General features: G+C 43.7%; 1 protein-coding gene across 4 annotated transcripts in view; it reads left to right on the top strand.

Annotated features, from left to right (window-relative positions):
- LOC123999450 (cell adhesion molecule 1-like) overlaps nt 1–12,896 on the top strand; it is a 443,297-nt gene that overhangs the window by 408,872 nt on the left and 21,529 nt on the right. For 2 of the 4 annotated variants that reach the window (XM_046305265.1, XM_046305264.1), the window contains one exon: nt 8,111–8,143. The exons of the other annotated variants lie outside the window; for them this stretch is intronic. In XM_046305265.1, the coding sequence (XP_046161221.1) occupies nt 8,111–8,143 (33 nt within the window). The remainder of the gene's footprint in view (nt 1–8,110; nt 8,144–12,896) is intronic. 4 annotated transcript variants of the gene reach the window in all.

Below are 12,896 nucleotides of genomic sequence, written 5' to 3'. Positions count from 1 at the left end.
CCAAATCTTTCAAATGTGCATAAACAAAACAACACTTAAGGATGGCGTTTGAGCTGAGCAGCCCTGAGCTAGAAATGCTATGAAAGTATCTGACAGACCATTCTCAGCACAATTGGAACAAATCTACTGAGGCCGGGAAATCTTAGGCATTGTGCTCGATTATGCTATCTGATTGGATTAAATGAAAAACCAAAGACCTAATGACATTGCTGATTGGATACACCTTCTACTCACATCAAACAAGTGAGTGTGTCTTAGTAGGCTGTTACCTGCTTTGTCAGACTCATGTAATCTAGTATCGCAATTAGATAAGATAAGATGTACTATATTTTCCATTAACTTACATAGAAAAGAAATGTGTATTTCTGCTCACAACCCAACCCCCCAAGACACGGACACACAGCGAAGGGCTTGATGCATTGGGTCAGGTGCAGTGCAGCACCCCTGGAGCAATTATAGAGGTTAATGCACTAAACACATAATGAGAATCAAGTTTATTTACGCAGGAGTACAGTGACATCACACACATTTCAAGAAGAGTGTGATACTTTGCTTCTTGAATGTCCAATATCTTGAAAACTTGACTGCTAACATTTTGGGACTGTATCAATAGTGGACTAATGAAAATAGCAAAATATAATTTTGAGAGGATTTTTCCTTTAACTCTCTGGGGCGTTCCATTATTACTGTGTATTTAGATGTGAGGGAACAGTCTGTTATGGTCATAATCCGCTGTGCCGGCTGATTTCATTTCTCCACTGGCGCAGGTGCATATACAGTTGAAGTCGGAAGTTTACATATACTTAGGTTGGAGTAATTAAAACTCGTTTCTCAACCACTCCACAAATTTCTTGTTAACAAACTATAGTTTTGGCAAGTCGGTTAGGACATCTACTTTGTGCATGACACAAGTAATTTTTCCAGCAATTGTTTACAGACAGATTATTTCACTTGTAATTTATTGTATCACAATTCTATTGGGTCAGAAGTTTACATTCACTAAGTTAACTGTGCCTTTAAACAGTTTGGAAAATTCCAGAAAATGACATCATGGCTTTAGAAGCTTCTGATAGGCTAATTGACATAATATGAGTCAATTGGAGGTGTACCTGTGGATGTATTTCAAGGCCTACCTTCAAAATCAGTGCCTCTTTGCTTAACATCATGGGCAAATCAAAATAATTCAACCAAGATTGTAGACCTCAAGTCTGGTTCATCCTTGGGAGCAATTTCCACATGCCTGAAGGTACCACGTTCATCTGTACAAATAATAGTACACAATTATAAACACCATGGGACCACGCAGCCGTCATACCGCTCAGGAAGGAGACGCGTTCTGTCTCCTAGAGATGGACGTACTTTGGTGCGAAAAGTGCAAATCCATCCCAGAACAACAGCAAAGGACTTTGTGAAGATAATGGAGAAAACAGGTACAAAGGTATCTACATCCACAGTAAAACGGGTCCTATATCGACATAACCTGAAAGGCCGCTCAGCAAGGAAGAAGCCACTGCTCCAAAAGCGCCATAAAATATGCAGACTACTGCACATGTGGACAAAGATCGTACTTGTTTTGGAGAAATATCCTCTGGTCTGATGAAACAAAAATAGAACTGTTTGGCCATAATGACCATCATTATGTTTGATGGAAAAAGGGGGATGCTTGCAAGACGAAGAACACCATCCCAAACATGAAGCACGGGGGTGGCAGCATCATGTATTGGGGGTGCTTTGCTGCAGAAGGGACTGGTGCACTTCAGTGGCCATCACAAAGACCTCAATCCTATAGAAAATATGTGGGCAGAACTGAAAAAGTGTGTGCGAGCAAGGAGGCCTACAAACCTGACTCAGTTACACCAGCTCTGTCAGGAGGAATGGGCCAAAATTCACCCAACTTATTGTGGGAAGCTTGTGGAAGGCTACCCGAAACGTTTGACCCAAGTTAAACAATGTAAAGGCAATGCTGCCAAATACTAATTGAGTGTATGCAAACTTCTGACCCACTGGGAAAGTGATGAAAGAAATACAACCTGAAATAAATCATTCTTTCTACTATTATTCTGACATTTCACATTCTTAAAAAATGGTGATCCTAACTGACCTAAGACAGGGAATTTTTACTAGGATTAAATGTCAGGAATTGTGACACTGAGTTTAAATGTATTTTGCTAAGGTGTATGTAAACCTCCGACTTAAACTGTATATCATAGGCAGTAGCGGGAAACAATCTAGCAGAGGGTACGCGGGGTAGAGGCCACTTAGTTTATCAAAAGTATATTCTATTTCTGTCTATAGGGGGACTGGAATGGTGGTATACTGCAATTTTATTGAACTGGCTTCAGGAGGTGGCATTTAGAGATTACTAAATTTCCATTTACACTGCAAAATAAATGGCTAAATGGAATGACCGTACTCATTACACTCTTAGAAAAAAGGTGCTATCTAGAACCTAAAATTGTTATTTGGCTGTCCCCATAGGAGAACCCTTGAATAACCCTTTTTGGTTCCAAGTATAACCCTTATTTCCACAGAGGGTTCTACATGGAACCCAAAAGGGTTATACCTGAAACCAAAAAGGGTTCTCCTATGGGGACAGCCGAAGAACCCTTTTGGAACCCTTTTTCTAAGAGTGTACCATCCATACTATAGACAGATGTCATTCATTTCTATTTGTTGTGCCTTTTTTTTGCCCTATAAAAACAGCTCTGAAATGTATGTTTATCGATATCTATTTTTTTTTGTGCTTTTTTTTGTGCAAATTTTATCCAAGTCTAAATCTTGCTCCCATTTTCTCTGTATGTCTCCATTTATACCCGCATCCCTCCCCTGTCATTCTTTCTACCAAATATGTATTTCTGCTTCCCTTATTCTTTTCCTCCCTCTTTGTACTGTTTCCCTCCATTTCTCCAGATCCCTTATTCTTTCCCGCTATCTCTTTCTCTATCTCTCTGTCAGAGAGGCAAAGAAATAGATTTTCCTCTTGACATGCAGTGTTTGTGCTGGCCCTGTCCTCAGGGCAGGCTGTTGTCCTTTTGGTAGTCAGGGGCAACAGTAGTTATTGTCATCTCTTATGCGGACCCACTCCTCTAGAGCGGAAGACGGTTGAATCTATCTGTTTGGTCCACAGATACCAAGACACAGAGTCATCTCTAGCACACTCACTATGTCTATCTTCCCCTCTTTCTCTCCATGTACCTCTCTCGCTCTCTCTCTCTCTGGATCCCTCTTTCTCTCCCTCCATTTCTCTACCTCTCACCCTTACTCCCTCCCTTTCTCTCTCTCAGATTGAATACAGTATATGACTAATGATGTACCAGAATGAGACGTCACAGAATTATACCCCAACCCAGCAATGGAAATAGATGCTCGTAAAGCAACGTTTGGGAGACGTACAACAGAAAAAGCCATTAATAAAATGTACCCGTGCTAATAAAAACAATTGTGTGTCAGGAGCCCTAGCCGCCACCGCCTGTTAATTGATGAAAATACATAAACAGAGATGGCAACCAATTCATTTTACCCCTCCCCCCAAATATACTTTTTTTCGTCAAGGCTTAAATTGCAAAACACCATCTGGTAAACTGATTTTGGAATTGAACAAATGAGGCCCTCGCCTGCACAAGCTCTTGCGAGATAGAGTAGTCAATTTCTCTGCCTGTCTTGATTTCTTCCAGCGGCATAAAGCAGGGACAGAGAGGGATGGCTCACCGGCAGAGGATAGGCTAATTCACTAAAGGTCAATTGTATTCCCACGGGGGAAAACAACAACTGCAGTCGTGTGATACACCGCTCAGAGAGAGCATCCCGCGGAATTTATTAGGCTTAGCATCATGCAAACACAGAAATGCGGCAAATACGTCTTCTTTATGTAGAGGTATATTGTTATTGGAGGCCATGATTGCGCTCCATGATGGCTCCAAGAAGATGGGACTCATAAAGTAGGCTGGGAAAGGTAATCAGCTAGCTAGCCCTGAATCACCTACGACAGCGAATCTAGTGTGTGTGTGTGTGTGTGTGTGTGTGTGTGTGTGTGTGTGTGTGTGTGTGTGTGTGTGTGTGTGTGTGTGTGTGTGTGTGTGTGTGTGTGTGTGTGTGTGTGTGTGTGTGTGTGTGTGTGTGTGTGTGTGTGTGTGTGTGTGTGTGTGTGTGTGTGTGTGTGCGTGCGTGCGTGTGCAAAAGCATTGGTATATTTCTGTTGTGTTTACGCCTTGATTTTGAATGGAGATTATCAGTCATACCAGAGCACTGCAAGTCAAGTTTATTTAAATACAAACTATTGGTACGTTGATGAAAAATATAATCTGTGGCCTAAGCAATGTAATTCTGTAGTGATTACTGTACCTGCCACCCACTGACAGAATATATCATAGTATCCTCATTTAGATTATGTAAAAAAAAAAATAGCTAGGTGGGAGAACGCAGATTGCTGTTCACAGTGAGTAAAGTAATACTCCCTATACTTTTATAAACAGATTACCGCAAAGGGTAGGTAAACAGTGGAGCAAAATAAAATAGGTGCATATACGGCATTTACCCTCAACTACACCACTGATTCTGACTCTTGGGTCCGGTTTCCCATGCAGATCTAGGGCTCGATTCAATCTGTATCGCCAAAGTCCAGCACTATAGCGCAATTTACATTTAAAGGCAATGTTCCCGCGTTCACAGGGACTGCATTCATGGTAAACGCTGCATATGTCGGCTCAATCGGAGATGACCTTTACATTTCAAGCGCGCTGTTGCATGATCTAATTGTGACATTGTACTTCTACAGTACAACCACTGTGGTTCCAGTGGGGATTATCTTCTATGTTCTGTCAACCAGAACAGACTTTGCAGAGATGGTGCTGTGGCATTATCAGTAAAACTTTTAACAGGTGTTCCTCATCACAAGATGACTACTGAAGCTACAGTATGTCACATTTTGCCACTAGGGGCTTGTGGGGAACCAAAGCAATTAGCTGGGAAGCTCCGTGCCCATTGTCACGTCTGCGGATGTCAATAAGGACGCAAGTGTCTCAGGTGACCCGCGACACGAGGCGAGAGAGAAGGAGAAAAGGAAGGAGGGCCGCACCGGGAGCTGGCGATAGCTCATCAGTAAACATATTGACCAGCCGGCGCAGCTGCCACAGCCAAGTAATGGGGTTAGCAGACATCCAGGGGCCACCGATGATTGAGGGTTGCAGAGACGGGCGCTTTATTGTACTGCTTGATTTGAATGAGCAGTGGTATATTACTGCTGTATAGTGACACATCCCTAGCGGAGCCCCTTGAGCAGCCCCTCCAGCTGTCTTAGGAGGACTGCTTATGGCCCGTCTCTCCCGAAGACATTTTACTAGGCCTCAAATAGAGGCTGTGATGTTGTATTATGTCTTAAAATGTAGATTGAGAAAGGAGGTAAAAACCCTTGAACCACTGCGTCTTTCTCTTCCCTCCTTCCTGAGGCCATGCAGTGTACTCCTCTTTGATAACTTCAGTTGTACCAGTGGTGATCTGGCCTACAAGCAGCCCGATAGAGGAAGCTCTAGGAGCCGTCCGTGTAGAAGTAGCAGCTGCAAAGAAGCGGTAGTTAAAAAGCAAACAGTGAAGTGGCCCCTTTTCCCTTTTACAAGGTTGGAATCTATTTTAAAGAGCAAGCCGAGGTGCTCAAGCGATTATGCTAAAGAACTGTCATCCTAGCTGGAGCCCTGTGGCATTACTTAACAGGACTACAGTGCGTTTCTTCTGGAGCTCCATAGGAAAAGCAGGCCCTCCGAGGCCTGGCTCTCCCTGCTGAAAGGGACATGATCTAGGCTCGCTGTTTGAGATCTCTCCCTGTTCCCTGGTCCTTTGGCAATATGAGGTGAAGTGTGAACTCTAATGTCTCTGGTGGTTTGATGTGTAGAAGTGTTGAGATGCCTGCACACCCTGGTAGAGGTTTTCACGGGTCTTCCCTAACCCAAACTTTTCCCTTGGGTCCGGGTCGGGTTCTGTTTGATTGTCATTGGGTCTCAGACTTACGTAACTTCAGCTGATAGAACCGAGTGGACACGAATGGACCCGACTACGACTCTGCATAGCCTATAGCAGGGCTCTCCCACCCTGTTCCTGGGGAGCTACCTTCCTGTAGGTTTTTGATCCAACCCCAATCTAGCGCACCTGATTCTAATAATTAGCTGTTGTTAACCTGAATCAGGTTAGTTACAACTGGGATTTGAGTGAAAACCTACAGGATGTTAGCACTCCAGGAACAGTGTTGGAGACCCTTGGCCTGTAGCATATTTATTTTACATTAATAAGGTGAATTGATGGACTTATAGAAGGTCTACATGAGAGGTAGTGAGAAGAGAGGTGTGGAAAGCGAGGGAACACCTCCCTCCACTCATCCTCTCATGTCTACAGTAGATAAGAAGGGGAAACATGGGAAGTCTGTTTACATACAGCTCTGGAAATGCATCTAGCCCCAACTTAACCGTGACTGAGATGGAGGTGTCTAACCACTTTCAGAATAAAATATGTTTGATACCTATGTTGTCGTTGTGTTGTCTGGAATTGAAACATTGCATTATGCAAGGTGTTCACGTGATTTCCGATGCGCTAGCTAGTATCTGTGTTCGTTGACAGGTTTCTCAACAACAATCTAGCTTTGGTTGGGTACAGGCCTACTTTGATAAAACAGTGAGAAACCATGTTACCTGACAGGCTGCTTTGATTGGCAAGCAGACATCTCCCTGCATTTCTAAAACCAGCCGAGTCCTCCGAGGCAGGTGTTTCATCTCAGGAAGACACAGGCTACATCCCTAATGGCACCCTATTCACTATATAGTGCACTACTGCAGTATATAATGCCATTTTGGACTCAGATTCGTCCCCCTGCTCCCATCTCCCTCTACTCCGACACAGTGGAGCACAGTCAACACATATCTCCTTCGTTTCCTAAGATTTCGGATAAACGCAAAGGAAACTGGTAAACTGTGCCCAAAATCATCAAAAGACCACAATCGGCTTATATCAAGATTTCGATTTAATCTCCCTGGAGAGGGAGCGGGATGTGGAGTTACGCCCCACTCTTGCAGAAATTGACATTGCAAATGGGGTTACCGCATAACAAGCCCTACAGGTTCCTGGATCTCGACGTCTGATAAAGCTGAAGTGTGGTAAAGGGAAAACAACCTTTGCTTGTGTCCCCACAATGGCACTGCATGGGGACAATGACAATGATGCTTTGTTAATTGGACTAATCTGCGATAGTACATTTTGGATTTACAACAGAAAAACAAATGGGCTTTTTTTTTTACATTGATCCATCATGGATACTTATAGTTAAGGCAGAAAGAATAAGTTAAATAAACAGCAAATTCAAAGTGCCTGTTTTATCCTCCAATGTCCTCTGCAAACCACATTTATTTTATTGAAATACTCTTGATGTCATTTTATCATAAAAACAAATACTGAAGTATTAAAAACGAATAAAGGTTTTCATATGCAGTGCTTTTATACTGCTTCCTCTGCTGAGAAACCAAGCCACCAAAAAATATATATATTTCACAACTCAAAGGTCCTATGGGTAATATGCGTGCCCTGTACCATTGCGGTTTGTCACATCAAGGTTAGTATGATTGCATTTGACAAAGGTTATTTCAGTGGTTTTTATTGAGATTCCCAAAGTCATGTCATATTGATCAAAATATGCACAGCCATACCAAAATCTGCCCTTTGTAAATGAAATGTAAAATGTTTTCCCCAGCTCCCCACAGTCACACATTGGCCTTCAACATAATGCAGGAGTGTGTGCACTTGTATTTTATTGATGAGCTGTCATTGTACCATATGAACGCTGTCTATGCCGCCACGATTGCTGCCGTCCTCCCATAAGCGGCAATGGCGCTCCCCTCACAGTTTGATGTCTAACGTGTGTGTGTGTTGTGTTTTATCTTTGCACTGCTTTGGTTCCCTTTGATTTCCCTTAAGCCTTGTGTCTTAGTCTTTGTCATGTAATGGTCTCTGAATGCTTGCTTATGGGTTCCATTTGTTTTTTCCCTCCCGTCCCCATTTCTCCTTTTTTTTGCATGCCACGTTCCTCCTGTTCCCTCCCTCCACCACTACTGTCCCTCCGTCCTTGTGTGCTCAGACACTACGCCCAGCACTGAACCCACAGCACACGGTTGGTATCTCTTCCCTCCTCTTCTTTTTCGTCTGCCCGCCACAGCATGACACCTGATAACCAGCTCTGTTTTAAGGTTCTCGCTCTCCTTTGATTACCCTACTGTACTGTCTGCCACACTGTGGATGAATGCCTCCTGTACATGAAACACTGATTTGCTGTGGTTTAATTTGTTCCTGTGTCCGTCTGTCTCTGCTTGTTTGTGTCTGCATCTGCATATTTCTGTCTGTTTCGTACATCTATTGCTTAACCCCAATACTTCCTCCTGGCCTCTACACACTTGTGTAGATCTGAAATAATCAGAAGGGTATAGCCAATATGCTAATAGCTCCACTTTGCCTTCTGATAGGCTAGGTGGAATTTTGCCAGCATTGCTTACACATTACTGTGTAGGCTCAATTCCCCTATAAGAAAGGAATTAAGGGTCGATTTGGAATTGGGCATTTGTATGACTAACTTGCTGGTCCTTTTAGCCAGTTTGTCCTTTTAGCTAACTCCTCTCTGTGTTTGTTCCTTTTCATGACATACATGTATACCATGACAACAGGAGAGGAGTTGGCTACAGCACATACAGAATGGGTCCGGTCTATTGTGTAACTATTCATCCGTCATGTGTCGATGTCCGTCTGTCCGTCCACCTGTCGTTCTGTCTGTTAGTGTATTTGCGTTAGAAATCCTTGCCAGTACATTTTCATTTGAAAAACCCCCACCCCTTTTGGGTTTAATCAAAATGGCCACTCTTAATTGAACACCAGATAATATCTCCATAACATCGCATGAGTGTGCATAAGTACTTGTTGACATTTGCCTCCAGTGTTCTCATTTTGCGCCCAAAAGTAATAAATATTGACCTGCCTCAAATAATTTTTTAATGGATTTAAATGATGTCTAAATGGCTGGTTTTGTAAGGTGATGGATTACCTGGTACTCAGACAGCGTAGTTCAGTTTGCCAGATAATTACCGCTTGGTTTCTGTCCACATGGGCCACAAACAGCAGACTATTCATAGAGCTCAGAGGACAAGACATTTTTGTATGCAGCTAGTGCTTTGAGACATGGAGTGCCCGTCTACTTGGCTTTTCAGGCATAGGAAGTGCCCTTCTACTTGGCTTTTCGGGCATAGGAAGTGCCCTATTACTTGTTCTATGAGTAGCAGCACCAGCCTGGGTGTGCAGTGTGTAAGTGGTGTTTTCTGAGGGAGAAAGGCACTGAGGTTTGACTACATATGCTATGTGGTACATGTAGCCAGGTTAAAATTTTGCCTTCTCGCAGTTAACTGAATCTAAATACTAAATACCATGTCACAAGGGTAATGTTAACCTTGTGGAGTAATGTCTGCATGGCCTATGATGTATCACTTATAATTGCTATAAGCCCCAGAATAAGTTATTGCAATTTCCACTATTCAAATAGGACATTGGTGAAACCCGATGAACAGATTTGCAGATATGATTTTACATATGCAGACATGTAAAGGTATTTGGGGCATGGAGACGGGGAGGGAGGTATGGTATTGTATACACACAATTCAAAAAAAAGAAACAGCCCGTTTTCAGGACGCTGTCTTTCAAAGATAAATCGTAAACATCCAAATAACTTCACAGGTCTTCATTGTAAAGGCTTTAAAAAACATGCTTGTTCAATGAACTATAAACAATTAATGAACATGCACCTGTGGAACGGTCGTTAAGACATTAACAGCTTACAGACGGTAGGCAATTAAGGTCACAGTTAGGAAAACTTAGGACACTAAAGAGGTATTTCTACTGATTCTGAAAAACACAAAGAAAGATGCCCAGGGTCCCTGGTTATCTGCGTGAACATACCATAGGCATGCTGCAAGGAGGCATGAGGACTGCAGATGTCGCCAGGGCAATAAATTGCAATGTCCATACTGTGAGACGCCTAAGACAGCGCTACAGGAAGACCGGACGGACTGCTGATCATCCTCACAGTGGCAGACCACGTGTAACAACACCTGCACAGGATCGGTACATCCTAACATCACACAGGCAGCGTCCTACCTGGATGGGCTGAAGAGGCCCTATTAGAGGGCTCCTCCCTTACCTCCTCGCACTAGCCTGCCAAAGACAGATTGACCCACCCCTGCCACGTGTCATACAAGAAGGGACCGGAGGGGTCCTACTAGAGGGCCCCCTCCCTACCTCCTCACACTAACCTGTCAGAGATAGAAGCGGGACAGGTACAGGATGGCAACAACAACTGCCCGAGTTACACCAGGAACGCACAATCCCTCCATCAGTGTTCAGACTGTCCGCAATAGGCTGAGAGAGGCTGGACTGAGGGCTTGTAGGCCTGTTGTAAGGCAGGTGCTCACCAGACATCAACGGCAACAACATCGCCTATGGGCACGTCGCTGGACCAAACAGGGCTGGCAAAAAGTGCTCTTCACTGACGAGTCACGGTTTGTCTCACCAGGGGTGATGGTCGGATTCGTGTTTATTGTCACAGGAATGAGCGTTACACCGAGGCCTGTACTCTGGAGTGGGATCATTTGAAGGTGGAGGGTCCGTCATGATCTGGGGTGGTGTGTCACAGCATCATCAGACTGAGCTTGTTGTCATTGTACAATCTCAATGCTGTGCGTTACAGGGAAGACATCCTCCTCCCTCACGTGGTACCCTTCCTGCAGGGCCATCCTGACATGACCCTCCAGCATGACAATGCCACCACCGATATTGCTCGTTCTGTGTGTGATTTCCTGCAAGACAGTGTTCTGCCATGGCCAGCGAAGAGCCCGGATCTCAATCCCAATGACCATGTCTGGGACCTGTTGGATTGGAGGGTGAGGGCTAGGGCCATTCCCCCTAGAAATGTCCGGGAACACCAAGGTGTCTTGGTGGAAGTGGGGTAACATCTCACAGCAAGAACTGGCAAATCTGGTGCAGTCCATGAGGAGGAGATGCACTGCAGTACTTAAGGCAGCTGGTGGCCACACCAGATACTGACTGTTACTTTTGATTTTTACCCCCCCTTTGTTCAGGGACACATGATTAATTTTCTGTTAGTCACATGTCGGTGGAACTTGTTCAGTTTATGCCTCAGGTGTTGTATCTTATGTTCTTACAAATATTTACAAATGTTAAGTTTGCTAAATATAAACGCAGTTGACAGTGAGGGAACGTTTCTTTTTGGCTGAGTTTACCTCTAACTTCCTCCATACTGGATGCAGATACATAAAAATGGTATCCATGAGTTCACCTGACTCTGGCGAAGTAGATAAATGGCCTCATTGTCAAAATCCTGAAGTAACCTTTAACATAATGCCAACTCTGGTGTGAAATATGTTTTATGCAAAAATTTCAAGCAGCTTTATCTCACACCAACTGCTAAATCAATGTTTGTGATCAGTAAGATGCATGCAACTCTCTCTTAGGGTTAAGCTAGCTTCTGAGTATCGCGTTATAGTTTTTCTTTATCGGCAAGATAGACATATTGATTCAACTGTACCTTTGCATTCTGTTCAGAAAGCTATTCAGTGGCCTTAAAAAACATTTGAGTCATTCAAGGTGCATGGAATACAAAGATGCCAACAAAACAAGTTTCACACAGGTCTCTGTGAAATATTAAGCTGTCGCAGAAGGATTACACATTTGCATTCTATCGTTACAAAATGTGTTCTTGTTGTTTTGGTGCCCTTTCACTGTTCGGAAGCTGTTTCCGCCCTCTGATAAATCTATTTTACCCTCGGTATAGCCTAGAAACAAGATGTTACATAAATAAGAGGGGGGTGGGGTTTGACTGAAGGGGGTAGAAAGATACTACAGTGAAGTGTAACCAGTACACTACCACCAAAGTAAAGCAGTCCCATTTGTGTATTTATGCTACATTTTTTGCATCGTCCCCTTTGTCAGAAGTGCTTCACTCTGAAGCTGAAGGTCTATTCAGTTGCTTTGGAGATGGATACTACAAGGCCAAGTTGTTGTTACTCCTTTGCGGCGTAGAGCTGAAGTGGGGTTGCCTCAGGAATATGAATTACAGTGCAGGGCCGGGAGACGCATTGCTGTCCTGGTCAGATAGATCAAACCCTTATCAGCACGTCAGCCTCGCTGTCAGACAGCATCTCTATCGCCACACACTGGCACCGGCGGCATTCATAGCCTTTCCTTTACCTGACCCACAGTGTATTTAGTTTCAAACTGCCTGGGGTGCTGACTTTTTCAATCTGATTTATCAATAATGTGTCATCTTGTGTGTTTTACTTTACGATAAATGATGTTGGCGTTTTTCCTCAAAGAATGCATTCTTCAGAGGCTGTCCTCTCTCGTGCTGTGTGAATGTATTCAGGATTGGTCCCTCGTTCTCTCTGTTAATTTCCAAAGCCAACATGTTTCACTCTGGCCTTTACAAGCATGAGGCTAACATGTCCAGGCCAGTTGTTTGATGATGTGCCTTAAGTAACTTGATTGCAAAAAATATATCTGCAAGAAGCCCGCCGTAAAGCCAGCGTCGGTATTATTTCAGATCCCCACACAGATTAAGGCAGAAGGTGTGGTGGTGGCAAGGTAATACTATTTCACCTCTTGGTCGAAGTAATGCAATTGAATTTCAAGGACTGGTGCGCTTGTTTGTTTTTTTTGGGGGGGGGTGATTGTGTGTGTCCATTTCATGCATGACATTTTAGAGTACATGATTTTGGCTGTTGTCCTACCTTGTTCTTCATGCTTGAATTACCTCGAGGCCAGGAAATACCATCTCACCATTGCCCAATGTGTAGCTGAGGGCCCTCTCC

Source organism: Oncorhynchus gorbuscha, linkage group LG16 (genome assembly GCF_021184085.1).
Source record: "Oncorhynchus gorbuscha isolate QuinsamMale2020 ecotype Even-year linkage group LG16, OgorEven_v1.0, whole genome shotgun sequence".
NCBI classification, from domain to species: Eukaryota; Metazoa; Chordata; class Actinopteri; order Salmoniformes; family Salmonidae; genus Oncorhynchus; species Oncorhynchus gorbuscha.
Note: the sequence above shows the minus strand (reverse complement) of the source record. Positions and strands in the feature narration are given on the sequence as shown.